This window comes from Carettochelys insculpta, chromosome 5 (assembly GCF_033958435.1).
Source record: "Carettochelys insculpta isolate YL-2023 chromosome 5, ASM3395843v1, whole genome shotgun sequence".
In the NCBI taxonomy this organism is placed as follows: domain Eukaryota; kingdom Metazoa; phylum Chordata; order Testudines; family Carettochelyidae; genus Carettochelys; species Carettochelys insculpta.
In genome coordinates, this window is record NC_134141.1 from 102,301,344 (window position 1) to 102,316,706 (window position 15,363).

The 15,363-nt window shown below is 42.1% G+C and overlaps 1 protein-coding gene across 1 annotated transcript in view; it reads left to right on the forward strand.

Annotated features, from left to right (window-relative positions):
* The window catches only part of PRKAA1 (protein kinase AMP-activated catalytic subunit alpha 1), a 29,929-nt gene that overhangs the window by 6,506 nt on the left and 8,060 nt on the right, over positions 1-15,363 (forward strand). The window contains exons 2-5 of the mRNA XM_074995622.1: positions 4,373-4,514; positions 10,898-10,991; positions 12,067-12,211; positions 14,048-14,135. Coding sequence (XP_074851723.1) covers positions 4,373-4,514; positions 10,898-10,991; positions 12,067-12,211; positions 14,048-14,135 — 469 coding nt within the window. The remainder of the gene's footprint in view (positions 1-4,372; positions 4,515-10,897; positions 10,992-12,066; positions 12,212-14,047; positions 14,136-15,363) is intronic.

A 15,363-nucleotide genomic window follows, 5' to 3' on the forward strand; every position in this document is an offset into this window, starting at 1 on the left:
ATGGTGGGGTAAAAATTGTTGAAATCACAGTGGAACTCTTCAAGAGCCTCATTCCCATGGGTCCAGATGATGATGTCATCAATGTAGCACAGGCAGAGGAGGGGAGCTAGGTGACGAGAACTGGGAAATCATTGTTCCAGGTCAGCCATAAAAATGTTGGCATACTGTGGGGCCATGTGACTGCCCATAGCAGTGCCACTGATTTGAAGGTACAGTTTGTCCTCAAATCTGACAGAGTTGTGCGTGAGGACAAAGTCACAAAGCTCCGTTACCATTTGTGCCTTGATCTCATCAGCAATAATGTTCCTAACAGCTTGGAGTCCATCTTCATGTGGGATATTGGTGTAAAGGACCTCTACATCCATGGTGGCCAGGATGGTGTTTTCAGAAAGGTCACCAATGGATTGTAGTTTCCTGAGGAAGTTGGTAGTATCTCGAAGAAAGCTGGAGGTGCAGGTAGCATAGGGTCAAAGTAGAGTCCACATATCCAGACAGTCCCTTGTGAGGGTGCCAATGCCTGAGGTGATGGGGTGTCTGGGATTCCCAGGTTTATGGATCTTGGGTAGCAGGTAGAATAAACCTGGTTTGGGTTCAAGGGGTGTGTCTGTGTAAATCTCTTCTTGTGTTTTTACAGGGAGGGTCTTGAGCAGATGCTGTAGTTTCTTTGTGTATTCCTCAGTGGGATCCTTGGACAGAGGCTTGTAGAATGTGGTATGGGAGAGTTGCCTGGCAGCCTCCTTTTGGTAGTCTGTCCTATTCATGATAACAACAGCACCTCCCTAGTCGACCTCTTGAATGACAATATCAGAGTTGTTGCTGAGGCTGTTGGTGGTGTTGCGTTCTGTGTGGTTGAGGTTACGGGTAAGCGATGCCGCTTTTCCACAATTTCTGCCTGTGCAGGCCGACAGAAGCATTGTATGTAATAGGTCCAGTTTGCAATTTTGACCAGCGGGGAGGAGTCCGTGAGGAATTCTTTTTCTTGTACCGTAGGTGGGAGGGTACCTGTGGGTCAGTGCGCTGTTCCGTGTCATGTTGGAAGCATTCCTTGAGTTGTAGACAGCAAAAGAAAGCTTCCAGATCACCACAGAACTGTACCAAGTTTGTGAGAGTGGTGGGGCAAAAAGAGAGTCCTTGAGAAAGGGCAGATTCTTCTGCTGGGCTGTGTGTGTAGTTGGATAGATTGACAATATTGCTGGGTGAGTTAAGGGTACCACTATTGTAGCCCCATGTGGAAAGCAGGAGTTTAGATAGTTTACCTTTACCTGCACATCTGCTAATATAATATATGCCATCATGTGGCACTGAGGGGACACTGAAAATGTGACTAGTTTATGATAAATTGTTTAGCTATGAGTTGTATAAAGGGTAAGCTTTCCCAAGAATGTTCATTTTTAAACTCTTAAGTAGTTTGAGGGGAAAATGTAAAATGTAATTTTTGTGCTAGTTGCAGAAATATACGAGAAAGCTAGGAAAAGATAAGATCATCTTGTGGCTTAAGCAACATGCATGCAGTACCAAAGTACAGATGGTGTAGATATTTTTAACCTGTGCTGACTTACCCTGTTTTGACAGCTGCACTTAGACTGGTGTGGAAATTTTTGATAATGTATTAAAATCTTTCATTTGTTCTAAACTTTTATGAACAGGGTTGAATTGTACTTTGGGGTAGGCTGAAAGATAAACACTGTGCATGTGTTCTCCCTGTAAAGTAATGTCCTTTCTGTGTTGTACTTATCTATTTGTGATTGAGCTTGTTATCTGAAGACTTGCCAGTAGAATAACTGAACCTTAATAACACCTTGTTGTATGATCCATGCACAGTTTTAGTGGACACTCTTGGCTAAAAGGTTCTCTCAGCCATGGTGGGAAGCTGATAGCTTAGATCTGGCCTGTGAAGCTTGGGGCTTGGCCCACCCCGTTGGGCTGGTGTGCAAGTATGGACACTCTTAGTGGGGGTGGGGAGCCCCAAGCCTCACAGGCTGGATCCATACAAACTGGGGCAGGATCTACCCTGTGGGATCTGTCTGTCTGGGGGAAGGAATGGGCTCTGCATGCTGCTGTTTGCCCTCCCTGCAGCCTGGGGAATGGCAGCGCAGGGAAGCTTTGCCTGGAAGCCTTGTCTGGCCAGTGAGAGCAGGAGGGTGGTGCCTCAGAGCAGTGGGGCCATGGAGATGTATGTGCCCCCAGGGAGCTGTGCCAGGTTTTGCCCCCCTGTCCATCCCCCTTATGCACCTGCCCTCCTATTCAGACCCTGCACCCCTTGCCCCATCTGGCAGCACCGTCTCACATTGAATTCCTCATTTTTGGCTCCACCCACAGCATAGGGGCCCACAAAATCTACTAGCCCTGGAGCCCCAGAAAAGTTAACCCAGCCTGGGGAAATCTGAGCCCTGGTCTGTCTTCCGTCTCACTCCCCCACCCCCTCCCCAGAGGGCTGGTGTTTGAGTGAACTGAGGTGTCTTTTTCTTATTCAGTTGTGGGCCACATCATTGAAGGTGGTTTTTCGCTTCACTTCTCTGTGGGCCCCCGACTGATCTTTCTGTGGGACAGTGGTCCCTGACCCAGAAAGGTTCTCTGCCTCTCTTCTAGGCTCATGCACATGAGATGGACAATCTTACAACGGGCGTGTTAACTTTTTCATAACCACAACCTTCTGTGTTTTATCAGTCATTCCTTAGTGGTTGGTCTGTTTTTATTGCATTACAAACTTGGTAAGTTTTCAGTACATAAGGTCTCAGAGTACACGTATCCAGAGTACGCGACTCCGCTCTTACGCGGCTGACCCCCAATTCATACAGCAATACCCTGCTTTACGTGGCTTCACGTTGTGCTGCTGGGCTCTCAGCCTGCCTAACATCTCGCAGCTGCGGGCAGCTGGGTAGGCAAAAAGCCCCATCCCTTGCCTTCCCAGAGTGGCACTAGGCGCACTGTTCTGGGAAGGTAGAGGGAAGGCTTTAGCTCACCTAGCACCAGGTGGACTAAAACCCCCTTCCCCCTGCTTCCTAGAGCAGCACTACTTGACAGCCATGCTACTTCACCCCCATTAAACCCCCCACCAGATCAATCCCCTCCAAAACCCTGGCTCACCTCCCCCAGTGGTAGGGCTCCAGGTGCAGGCCTGGGGCTCCCCTCCAATGCCTGTGGACCCAGACCCAACCCTGCCCCCAATCCCCTTGCAGCCCCAGCTCTCCCCGACCAAACAACACATTAACAGGTGGTTTGAACCAGGATGGGAATTTTCTGGGACATTATAGGGGCTCGTTTACATACTTGGCTTAATCTAGTTCTTGACAGCCCCCTCCCCCCCAGCCCCTCTACTCTCTGATTTGTTCACCTTGATGATTTTTTGTCCACCTTGATTACTACTTTTGGTTCTGTGTGCCTTTAAATATTGTGTGTGTTCTGGTATGGCTATGGTCTGAAGAAGTGGGTCTGTCCCACAAAAGCTCATAACCTAATACATTATTTTGTTAGTCTTTAAAGTGCTACTTGACTGCTTTTTTGTTTTGATAATCTAAGTGTCCAGCATGCATGCTGGACATAAGAAGAGCAAGGTAACTATTCTAAATGGTATGTGAGGTCAGATGAACTGAAATGTAGCTAAAGAAACTTTAATTGCCTGAATAGTAACAGAGAGGAAGCTGTGCTAGTCTATACACTATAAAAACAAAAAGCAGTCAAGTAGCACTTTAAAGACTAGCAAAATAGTTTATTAGGTGAGCTTTCGTGGGACAGACCCACTTCAAATGAAGGCTTCTTAGGAGTTATTCAAAGTAACTGAAGTGCTAAGTATGCAATAACTGTGCGTAAAGTAATAAGAGAGGAAATCCAAGGTTCTTGTTCATTGGCAGAAAACCATTCCTTGAAGAATGGAGGAAGCAGACTTTCAGGGTGGCTGCGCTAGAGAAGTATGGGCCAGAAGCCAATCAGCCAAAAAAGCTTAAGTGATTTATGCACAGTAGGCTGATGAGATTCCGCTGAACAAGAGGGGAGGTAGTGCGATACAAAATGGTCTTTCAGTGATGCACGTTTTGAGAGAGAGAGAGAGAGAGAGAGTTAAAATGTAGGAGTGCATGAGAAATTATCAAGGTCCTGCAAGACATGGAAAAGTTCAGACTAAACAAAGTTACTGCAATAGGGGTATAGGTTTATTCTTGTATTTCTAGCTTAACACTTGAGTGTGCCGTGCAAGTACAGGAGGAGAGGGGAGCTTCTGAACCCTACTTAACCTATAACCTTCTGAGATAGGTGAGATAGGAAAAACACACTAATCTTGGTAGGGTGTTTCCAGACCATAAAAGTTTCATAATGAAATTAATTTTTTTGAAGTGTGCTTGGCAGTCCTGACTGACTATTCCCTCCTTTTTGGCAGTTGGCAAACATGAGCTGACTGGCCACAAAGTGGCAGTGAAGATATTAAATAGACAGAAGATTCGCAGCCTGGATGTAGTAGGAAAAATACGCAGAGAGATTCAGAACCTCAAGCTTTTTAGACATCCACATATAATTAAACTGTAAGTTTTTTTTCTACTTTATTACCTCTTTAATAAGCATTGTTGACCCTGAAACATGAGCATAAAATACCAATTATTATGTAAACTTAAAGGCACAACACAATGTTTATTATTAATATAATATTATTGGGGGTGTGGGGTGTTTTTTTGTCTCTAACTTTTTTTTCCTATCAGCTGAACAGTTTCAGGTATATTTTTAACGCTTTTTGCTGCCATGCATTCTTAAGGAAATCTATTTCCTGTGAAGAGATATCATCTTCCATAGATCTTTGCTGCAAACTCAGCCATCAGCTTGTGTTCATAAATGGAATTGCTAACAAATAAAACAGAGAAATCTTGCATCCTCAACTGCTAGTTAGAATTAATAGGTTAGATTGGACCTTATTTTTCTGTTTGCAGAATGGCAATAAATAATTTCATGCAGAGCCGAGGGGAAATAGTTTCTCTAGGAATGTCCAGGTTTATACTCTCCTAAAGTGTTTTTATAGCTTCATGCCAATTCAGTATCCAATTAAGTATCCAGAAGTAGCTTTTCCTCCTCAGAAGTTTCTTTGAGCCCAGGAATCTTTAGTAGACTCTGGTATACTTGACTTCAGTATGCTGAAAGGAAAGAACCCTAAAACTGTTTGCACTCGCTGCAGAGTTAACTCAGGTGATCGTTAGGTGTGAGCAGCTGGGTTGGCCTTCCCCATCTGTGATCATCAATCCCGCTGTCATCTGTATCCATGCTGATACTTTTACTTACGAGGTATGAAAACTTGTAGTGTTATATCCCTGATACTTAGCTCACAGTAAGTTGAGCTGTTCTGGTTCTTCCTTAATGAATTGTGGGAAAACTTGTATATCATTCTGGTTGCAAGTGGGACTGGGGAGTGGAGGAGACCACTGGGGACTATTCACACTTAAGTGGCTTAGCTTGCATCCATAGTGCAATGGGTAGGTTACCAATCAGTGTAAGCAGCATTTAGTTTTAGCCTGTGCCCCAAGATGGACTAGTTAGCTCAGGTGTTAAGCACCACTGTATTTGGAGCCTCAGAGAGTTTTTGTATTACAGCGTTCTGTCTGTAATGAAGAGAAACAGGAAAATGCTTTATCCCCAAATCCAAATCTTTCTTGGTTAAAACATTGCAATGTTAAACAACTGATGCCTGCTTTCTTTACTCTGAGATTGTAGAGCACATCTGTTTCCAAAACATCAATACTCTTACATAATGTGAGAGAACTTTTTTCCTAACTTTTTTTTTTTTTTGCAAAGTCTTAAATATTTCTCTCCATACAAGTGTTTCATTGCAGTGTCAAATGTGGTATCATTTACCAACCAGGAATTATTAAAATTCTCTGTTGTGATCTTGACCCTTCTTAACAATAAGCCACAACCTTTTTTCCACTTCTAAACATTTGTACATCTATGAAGCCTCAAAATTGCATGACGGCTAATGCCAGCAGAACTGTGGGGACTGGGGAGGAGGATTTCATGCCCAACTGACAGTTTTTCATGTAGCCAGAGCTGTGTAACTTAGGTTGATGGCCCATGGTAGTGTGTAGACAAGGCCTATGAGGTTATGTTGACATAATTATACCGGCATATCTGAACTGCTATAATCCCATAATGTGAAAATGCCCTGAGTTTTCAGAGTCAGAACCAGGAGGTGGGCCCCACTGCCATAGGTGGAGGGGAGAGGAACACCAAGCCCAGGTGAAAAAAACCAGGCGGGAGGGCCAAAACTGAAGGGCTTGAGGGTTTCAGCTATGGGCAGAAATGCTGTAACTGGAGCCCACTGCCCACGGCTGAAGCTCAAGCCTGAGCCTGGCTGCCTAGAGCAGAAGTCCACGGGCTTCAGCATGAGGGGGTGAGACGTACAGTTTGGCTTTACCTCTGGGGCCCCATCAAGTTTAACACTAGCCCTAATGGGGTGAAAACCCTATTAAAATTGGGTCACAATCCACAGATTGAGAACCACTAATTTAAGCAGTATATTTGAAATGAATGGACATATTTAGAATTCATGTTGGTATGCCAAGGACCCTAATAAATTCATTGCCATGCAAAATGCATGTCAGACTATGAAATCTGGTATCCTCCCATGATTTTTGAATGTGGTGCGTTTTGGTTTTTTAACCCATACTCTATAGATTTCATGGGGGAGACCAGTGTTTCTTGACTTGAGGTCCTGACCCAAAAGGGAGTTGCAGGGAAATCACAAAGTGATTTTTTTTTTTTTTTTTTAAAGGAGGGTTACACTATTGCCATCCCTTCTTCTGTGCTGCCTTCAGAGCTGGGCAACTGGAGAGCAGTGGTTGTAGTGTTGGTCAGGTGCCCAGCTCTGAAGGCAGTACCCTGTCAGATGCAGCTCAGACGTAAGGGTGGCAATACCATACCTATGTTGCTGTAACTTTTCTACTGCTGCTTTCAGAACTGGATGGCAAGGGAGTGGCAACTGCTGACGATGGAGCCAACTCTGCAGGCAGCAGCACAGACCATACTTTCAGAGCTGGGCTCCTGGCCAACAGTTGCTGCTGCTCATCAGTTTCCCTGCTCTGAAGGCAATGCTGCTGCTAGCATTTGTGCAGGAGTTGCAACACTGCAACCCCCCCGCCCGCCCCCCCCAATAAACTTGCAACTCAACTCCTTTTTGGGTCAGGACCTCTATAATTACAGCACTATGAAACTTCAGATTTAAATGTTTGAAGTCATGACATTTACCATTTTTTAAAAATCCAATGACTGTTAAATTGACCAAAATGAACTGTGAATTTGGTAGGGCCTGACGTTTGCCTAATACCACATGATATAGAATCATAGAAGAGTAGGACTGGAAGGGACCTTGAGAGGCCATCGAGTCCAGCCCCCTGCCCTCATGGCAGGACCAAGCACTTTCTAGACCATCCCTGAAAGCCATCTATCTAACCTCTTCTTAAATATCTCCAGTGATGGAGATTCTACCACCTCCCTTGGCAATTCGTTCCAGTGTTTGATCACCCTGACAGTTAGGAACTTTTTCCTAATGTCCATCCTGAACCTCCCTTGCTGCAATTTCAGTCCATTGCCTCTTGTTCTATCCTCAGAGGCAAGGAAGACCAAGTTCCCTCCCTCTGCCTTATGACACCCTTTTAAATACCTAAAAACTGCTATCATGTCCCCCCTCAATCTTCTCCTTTCCAAACTAAACAAGACCAATTCTTTCAGCCTTTCTTCATAGGTCATGTTCTGTAGACCTTTGATCATTCTCGTTGCTCTCCTCTGGACCCTCTCCAATTTCTCCACATCCTTCCTGAACTGCGGTGCCCAGAACTGGACACAGTACTCCAGCTGAGGCCTAACCAGCGCAGAGTAGAGCGGGAGAATGACTTCTCGTGTCTTGTTCGCAACACACCTGTTAATGCATCCTAGAATCACGTTTGCCTTTTTCGCAACAGCGTCACACTGTTGACTCATATTTAGCTTGTGGTCCACTGTAACCCCCAGATCCCTTTCTGCTGTACTCATTCCTAGGCAGTCCTTTCCCATTCTGTATGTGTGACACTGATTGTTTCTTCCTAAGTGGAGCACTTTGCATTTGTCCTTATTAAACTTCATCCTGTTTACCTCAGCCCATTTCTCCAGTTTATCCAGATCCTTTTGAATTATGACCCTATCCTCCAAAGAAGTTGCAACCCCTCCCAGCTTGGTGGTATCTGCAAACTTAATAAGTGTACTTTCTATGTCAATATCTAAATCGTTAATGAAGATATTGAACAGAACCGGTCCCAAAACAGACCCCTGCGGAACCCCACTAGTTATACTTTTCCAGCCGGATTGAATTATAATTGATATAGAATTATTTTAACTTAATGTTCATTTCCACCATTACTAAGAGTACATGCAAATGGATATTTGCCAGAATGGCTTTCTGTAGTACACAGTAGTGCCTCAATTTACGTGAGTGTTGGATGTTCCCACACACCCTCGCATAACTCGAATTTCGCGTAAGTCAGTGTGGCATTTTTCCCTGGCGGAACACACATTCTGCAGCCAGGGAAGCAGCAGGAGCACCTGGAGCTCCTTTTGAAAGATACATCCTGGGGTTGTGGGGGGGGCAGTTAAGGAGGGTTAAGCCTGGTGGTGGGTTGGGGTCGTGGGAGGAGGGCAGGGGGGTTAAGCCTGGGGTGGGTTAGGTCTGCAAGAGGGGTGGGGGAGTGGAGTTGAGCTGGACCATGCAGGGTGGGTGGCTGAACCAGGGTGGCGGGGGCGTTGAGCTAGAGCTACTCACAGCAGTGGTGAGCCAGGCTTTGTGGAGGTTGGGGGCCATGGTCGGGGGGTGGGGGTTGAACTGAGGCAGCGAGGTTGAGCCAGAGCTGCATGCGGAGGGGGAGTTGAGCTGGAGCCACATGTGGGGTGGGGGCAGGGGTGTTGAACCAGGGCTGGGGTGGTGAGCCAGAGCGGGGCTGGGGGCGTAAGTTGCCCGGGGGCTGTGCAGGGCCGGGGAGAGTGGGATTTTGAGTTCCACTTAACTTGTAATTGTGCATTTTGAGGGTTTACTGTACTTAAAGCAACAGCTCCTGTATAGTATTGTCACTTTACCTTTACTGTCACATACTTCTATCTTCTGTGAATAGAGAAAAGTGGAAATCAAATTAAACATGAGCTTCATTTGGAAAACTGCGTGGAAACTGAAGATCTGGGTGTAATGAATGGCATTTAAGGATTCATGTGGTGCTATTAAGAGTTAAAATGAGTGCAACCAAAATATTAAAATATTTATATGCAGTCAACTGAGTTTGTTAGCAATGGCATTTCTGCACATTTTTACACTGTCAAATACATAGACACAAAAATAGATCATGCATTACCACTTAAATCTTATAGAAGTATGGGTTTTCTTTTAATTCCAGTAGTCCAACTTCGATACAGAAGCAATTATGAACAAGAAGCCAAGTAACTACTTTGGATTCTTTTATGTAGGTGCATGTATTAAGCTGTACAAAAGCCAGCAAACTTCTCAAAAGGCTAATAGTTTATGAGCTCAGTTTAATATGTAATTGACTACTGAACAAAAGAGTGTCAGTGTATATGACTGAAAAGTTAAATGGCTCACTATGCTTCAAAAAGACAGACTAGATAAAGTTAGAATCTGATGGTTTATTACCATCAGTCCATTCTTTGGGATTGGGACATGGTGCAGTTTATTTAATTTTTCTTTAAGGGATGCTCAGAATTGAAAAACTTAGGAAGCATGAGCTTACACTGTGTTTCTTGTTAGAACTAACTTCAGAAGTCACGGTAATGTAGTATATAAACATGAATTGCATTGTAGTGAAAGATACTAACTCCTTTAATGAAAAAGAATGAGTCACTAAAATTAAATATCTAAAACTGAACCATATAATACTAAAATAAACCAAAATGAATTGCCAAAATAATCTCATAAGGTAAAATAAAAGCTTCAGAATTCAGGATACGGTTGAAATTTGAACATTAAAGTGTATTGTTTGCTTGAGTTAGCCAGTGTTAATCAGACATATGGTCTGAGAGCTCCTCTCTTCAGTGAAACTCAAGAATAATTTGTCCAGGCATGGTGAAACTTTTGTCTTCCATTACCCTGGGACATCTTTCTATAAGGAAACACTGCAGTTTTTGTTACCTCTACCAGTAGTTAATTTGTACCATCATTATACATGGTATGTCTAAACTCAATCACCAGATGACTGTCTTCGTCCAAGTGTCTCTTGTCGCATCGTACCTGAATTCAGACTGTAAAGCATTCATGGGAGAGAGTTAGACTTTCTTTCTTCTGGAAAGCAGCAGCTGACTCTTTGGGTGCTGTAGAACTTTATATGTCAAATTTTCATATCAGAAACATGTGTAAGCATGTTTAGCAGTTGATTACGCTGTTAAATTAACCACTGCTGTATTACTTCAGTGAGTTTCCTAACTTTCTCTGCAACTGTTATATCCTTTAAACCTTTTCGTACTTGTATTTTATAAATACATTAAATGTGTAAGACTCCTAATACAGTAACAAGAATATTTTGTCATTGGTGCCTCTTGTCTGTAACAAGTATTTGTCTCTTCCTTAGTCCTTTACTTTTGGAAAAGGGGTATAACCTGTTTTAATAATACTTTTTAATAGGCCTGGGAAACTTCTGTTCCTGATCTGCTGGTTAAAACTGGGCCTCCTACTCAAAGTGTAAATTCTCTTTTAATATGCTTCCACCTGTTGCCTGTTCCATGAAGAGAGATACTGAAACATGGATATCTGAACAACTTAATTTCATATAGGGAAATATTTAGTTCTAAGGTATAGCTTATGTCACATTAATAAAGTTCACTGCTATTTTAATTACAAGTAACTAGTTGTATCTTGTATGCACAGTGGAATTAATAAATGTGTTAACTTTATCAGGTACCAAGTCATCAGCACACCATCTGACATTTTCATGGTGATGGAATATGTTTCTGGAGGGGAATTGTTTGATTATATCTGTAAAAATGGAAGGGTAAGAGAAACTTTAGCTCTACAAAACAGATTGCAAAAATAATCTCAAAATGCTTCTCATTAGGTCTTCGCTTATTAGCTGGTCTCGCTGTTAGCAGTAGCGGGTCTCAAAGTATTCTATTCTTTTCCTAAGTCAGTAAACTTTTTGTCTGAAACTAACCTATTCAGTGGCATCTAGTAGTTTAAATATGCAGAATTTTGCTCATAAATGTAGTTTTCTTCTCTGAGACCACGCTTCTTAATTGAATAGTGATTCTAATTTTAGTAGTCCAAATGACTACATCTGTGCAAAGCAAAAACTAAAACTTTATATAACTGATCATTGTCAACTTTCTAAAGGTTTTGTCCAGGTTGAACTTGCCACTTTTTAATATGTTTCAAGCTGATGCAGCAACTCCTTTTTTTTTTTTTTTTTTTTCGATAAAGCAAAAATAGTGAATATGTGAGCTCTAAAGATATGACTTTCTAATTGCATGACTACTTTGACAGCCGTGGTTCTGAAGTTGACTGGCAAAAGCAAGTTTTGGCTGGGGATGTTAAAGGTTAACTAGTTAACCTAAGCGGATGAGGCTTACTGGTTACGGGTAACTGGTACAGGCTAGAACAGCTTGCTGCAGTAGCCTTGCAGGGCTACTGTGGGAAGGGAAGCTTCAGCCTGGCTGGACCAGCCTGTCTGTGGTGGAGGCAGGTGCTCCCGAGCCCATTTAATAACCAATTAAACCTCACATTTAACCAGTTATGTGCAACTTTACAACCCTAGTTTTGACATTGTAATGGATTTAGCAGATAATGTTCCTTAACTGTTCTGTTCAGAGCTTTGTGGGCTTCAAAAGCTCATTTTGTAGAGTCAGTAGCAGAACCAACTAAATTAGTTGAGTAGCATTGTTTGGTCAGTTATGTTTTGTTTTTTTTTCTCAACTGTGAAGTGTTTAGACTTTAAAATACTGAAGCATAACCTGTTGTATTCTTTATTTCATCAAAAGACAGATTTGTATGGAAATAATACAAATATTTCTGATGCAAAAAAAATGTGGGACTGGTAAGGGTATTTTAAATGGCTTCTTTTCTTTTCTTAGCTTGATGAGAAGGAGAGTAGACGTTTATTCCAGCAAATCCTTTCTGGTGTGGATTATTGTCACAGGCACATGGTTGTTCATAGAGACTTGAAACCTGAAAATGTACTACTTGATGCACACATGAATGCCAAGATAGCTGATTTTGGTGAGCATTTCTTTTATTGTAAACTTTGATAATGTTCAAGTTTCATCAGATGCTATTTATTAATGCAGAAAATATTTGATTATTCTAATTCAAATACTTGAATAACATGGTGATGAGCACACTACAGGAATGTAAGGAGTGTCTCAAAAAGAAAGGAGAACATCACTTAGTACAGAATTCTCTTTTCCTTACAGTCCATCTTTGAGCCTAATATTTTATGTTTCTGGATAGAGATTAAAAGTGTGGCCTGGTGTAATAGAACAAAACTATCACTAAGAAAAAGCATTTTTTTTATTTTGCATTTAATACATGTAATTCCACTTATTGCAAAACTGACACTTGACAGTCTCCTTACTTCTATGTCATTCTCCACTTGTAAAATCAGGACAACGATCTACCTTTTTATTTTAATAAATCTAATGTCTTCTGACCCACAAGGACAGTCCAGCAAAGGCGATAAGAAGCACATTCTAATGAAGGGCATTCGTGATGATATACACTTTGTATTATAAGTACTACTTGCCATATCTAACTATGAACTCAATTTAAAAGAAGTAAACAGCATACGAAATGGAAACTAAAGATAATGAAAGCTAAAAGAGGATCTAGCGTCTTATTAATTCTTGCACTTGAGGTATATGTCGCCTGCTTTGCCAAGGATAGGAAGGTTATAGTTCTTTGCTTGTATATGCTTTCTCTTTTTAAAAAAAAGGCAAGGAAAAAAAAAAGGCACAAAATACAACTATGGAAAGAGAGTGACATCTAAGTTTTAGAACTGCCAGCATTAGGAAACGTTCTTGCCATATAAACCTGGAAAGGTATCCATATTGCTACATAATCCTGATATTTCTCTTGTAGACATAGTAGATTATACCTGCCCTTGTAAAGCGCTTTGAGATCTCTGATGAAAGGTGCTATATAAATGCTAAGTATTCAATTATTTCGAAGGTATGGTGTTCAAATACATTGGGGACTGGGAGTCCTGTCAGTTTTACCTGTCAAAGGAATTACTGTTTATATGCAGAATACTTTTAGCTGTAAGATGACTTTTCTGTTACAGCAAAATAAACTGCAGTATTAACTGTTCAAATGGCTTTCTTACCAGGCATAAATTTTAGCAAAGCTGCTGAACTTAGTTAACTAAACAAGAGTATTTCTAAGAAACCTGTTCAATTTAATAAGTATGAAAACTAGTTGAGGCACTCTTATCACTTCAGGATCAAAAAAGGGAGTACTGCAATATTAGCCAGAACACTTAGTCATATCCAAACTATAGTCTGCAACTTCTCAGTGGAAGTTCAAAGAGAATACTGTCTCCTGCTGTATGTATAATCAGTATACTGTTCTGTAAATAGCTGCTGTTGAATCATGTGTTCTGTAGAAGCTATTGCACGAACTACTCTGTTGTGGTCTTTCACTTCATGCATTTGGAAGCAGTCACCATTAAAAATGCTTTCTTTTGTTGAAGTGCTGCCATACTGCAGTCCATTAGAACAAATCATTCCTCCATCATGTCTTGGGGTAACCCAAAACAGCCTTTTCTTTTTGCATCTTGGAATGAATGTATTCTATCAGATACATGTAAATCATATGTGCACACATCTTGAGTTTTCCTCTTCAACATCAGTTTAATAAAGCTAACTTATGATATGCTGTATGCAGCATCTTACACTACACTGTTCTGTTTCTATATGTGTTTCAGTAATTCCAGACAGCTGACATTAGGAAAAAAATAAATATTAGCATTTGTGGCTGGATTAAGAGGAACATACTGTGTGTAATCAGTTTGCTCTAGCTGAATTTTTTTTTTTAGTAGCTGCTTTTGTGCACTTTCAGGTCTTTCAAATATGATGTCAGATGGAGAGTTTTTAAGAACAAGCTGTGGTTCTCCTAACTATGCTGCGCCAGAAGTAATTTCAGGAAGGTAGTACCTCTTATATTCGATAAGTGCGTGCATGTATTTCAAAAATATCTTTCTGTTTAATGTTAAAGACAACATGTTAGTACACAAATTCAAAGTTGAAAAATGTTGATTTTTCCCCACCCAGGCTAGTTTTTGAAGTTTACTTTATACGTTGTCAGTTAGAAAATTCACGTACAATAAATATAATAAACTATCTCTCTCACGTTCCAGAATTAGCAGAATGGTCTGTTTAGTACAGTGTTTTGCCAAACAGTGGGTTCCAACGCACCAGGGGTTCACAGGAACGTCTTACATGGGGCACCATGGCCAAGGTTGAATTTAACACATCAGCGGGCTCTGACCTAGGCAAGCACGCACTTCTCTCATTATGGTGCAGAGGGAAGGAGTGTGGAGGATGGACAGTGAGCTTGGCCGCACCGTGCAGCTGCAGCTCCTGTGCTGGAGAGCTGGGCCCAGCTTTTTGCTCCAGTGCATGGTTACAACGCTATTCAAGTTAGGCCTGGTTTCCTCTTTGTCATTGGGGGTGGGGAAGTGCCAGTTAGCCAAATATGAATGGATCTGCAACTCTGTGTCCCATGTTGCAAACCATGGAAGGAAGCACAGCCTTATGTGACAAGTTGCCGCTGCGTGTTGAATTTGTGTTGGCTTGTTCTCCAATTCCCCCAGACCCCTCCATGCTGAGCTGAAATTAGGTTTGTAGAAGCAGGGCAGAGCAGGGTGATGTATATGTCATGGTGAGTCACCAGAAGAAGGAGACCAAATGCAGTCAGTGAGCTGCCTTATTAAAAAGTTTGTGAACCACTGATGTAATGAATCATAGTGTAAGCTTTGGAGATAGAGATTGCACCTCCCAAAACTGGGACTTTGGTTTGGCAACATCTGTGGCTGGGCAGGACTGAAGGTTGTGGGGGGCTAGAGGCAAGGGTGGGAGCAGAGCCAATGGCAGGGAGGGGCAGAAGACTTGGGGGGCTGGAGGCAGGGGACACATTCCTTCTTTTGGGACTGGTCCTGAGGGTGCTGGACCAGAGAGGTCCAACCTGCAGCACTCCTCCCCCCAAGCCCGCCAGATGGAGAGAGACATTCCAGAGAGTTAAGTTTAGTTTTAGTGCAAACTTTTACTGTGTAGTGTGAGGCCCAAATGTATCTTTCCCTATTTTAGTTCAGCTGTATCTATGCTAGGTTTTATTTAGCTAGCTTGCTAAAAATCAGCATTGAAGATACTCATTGC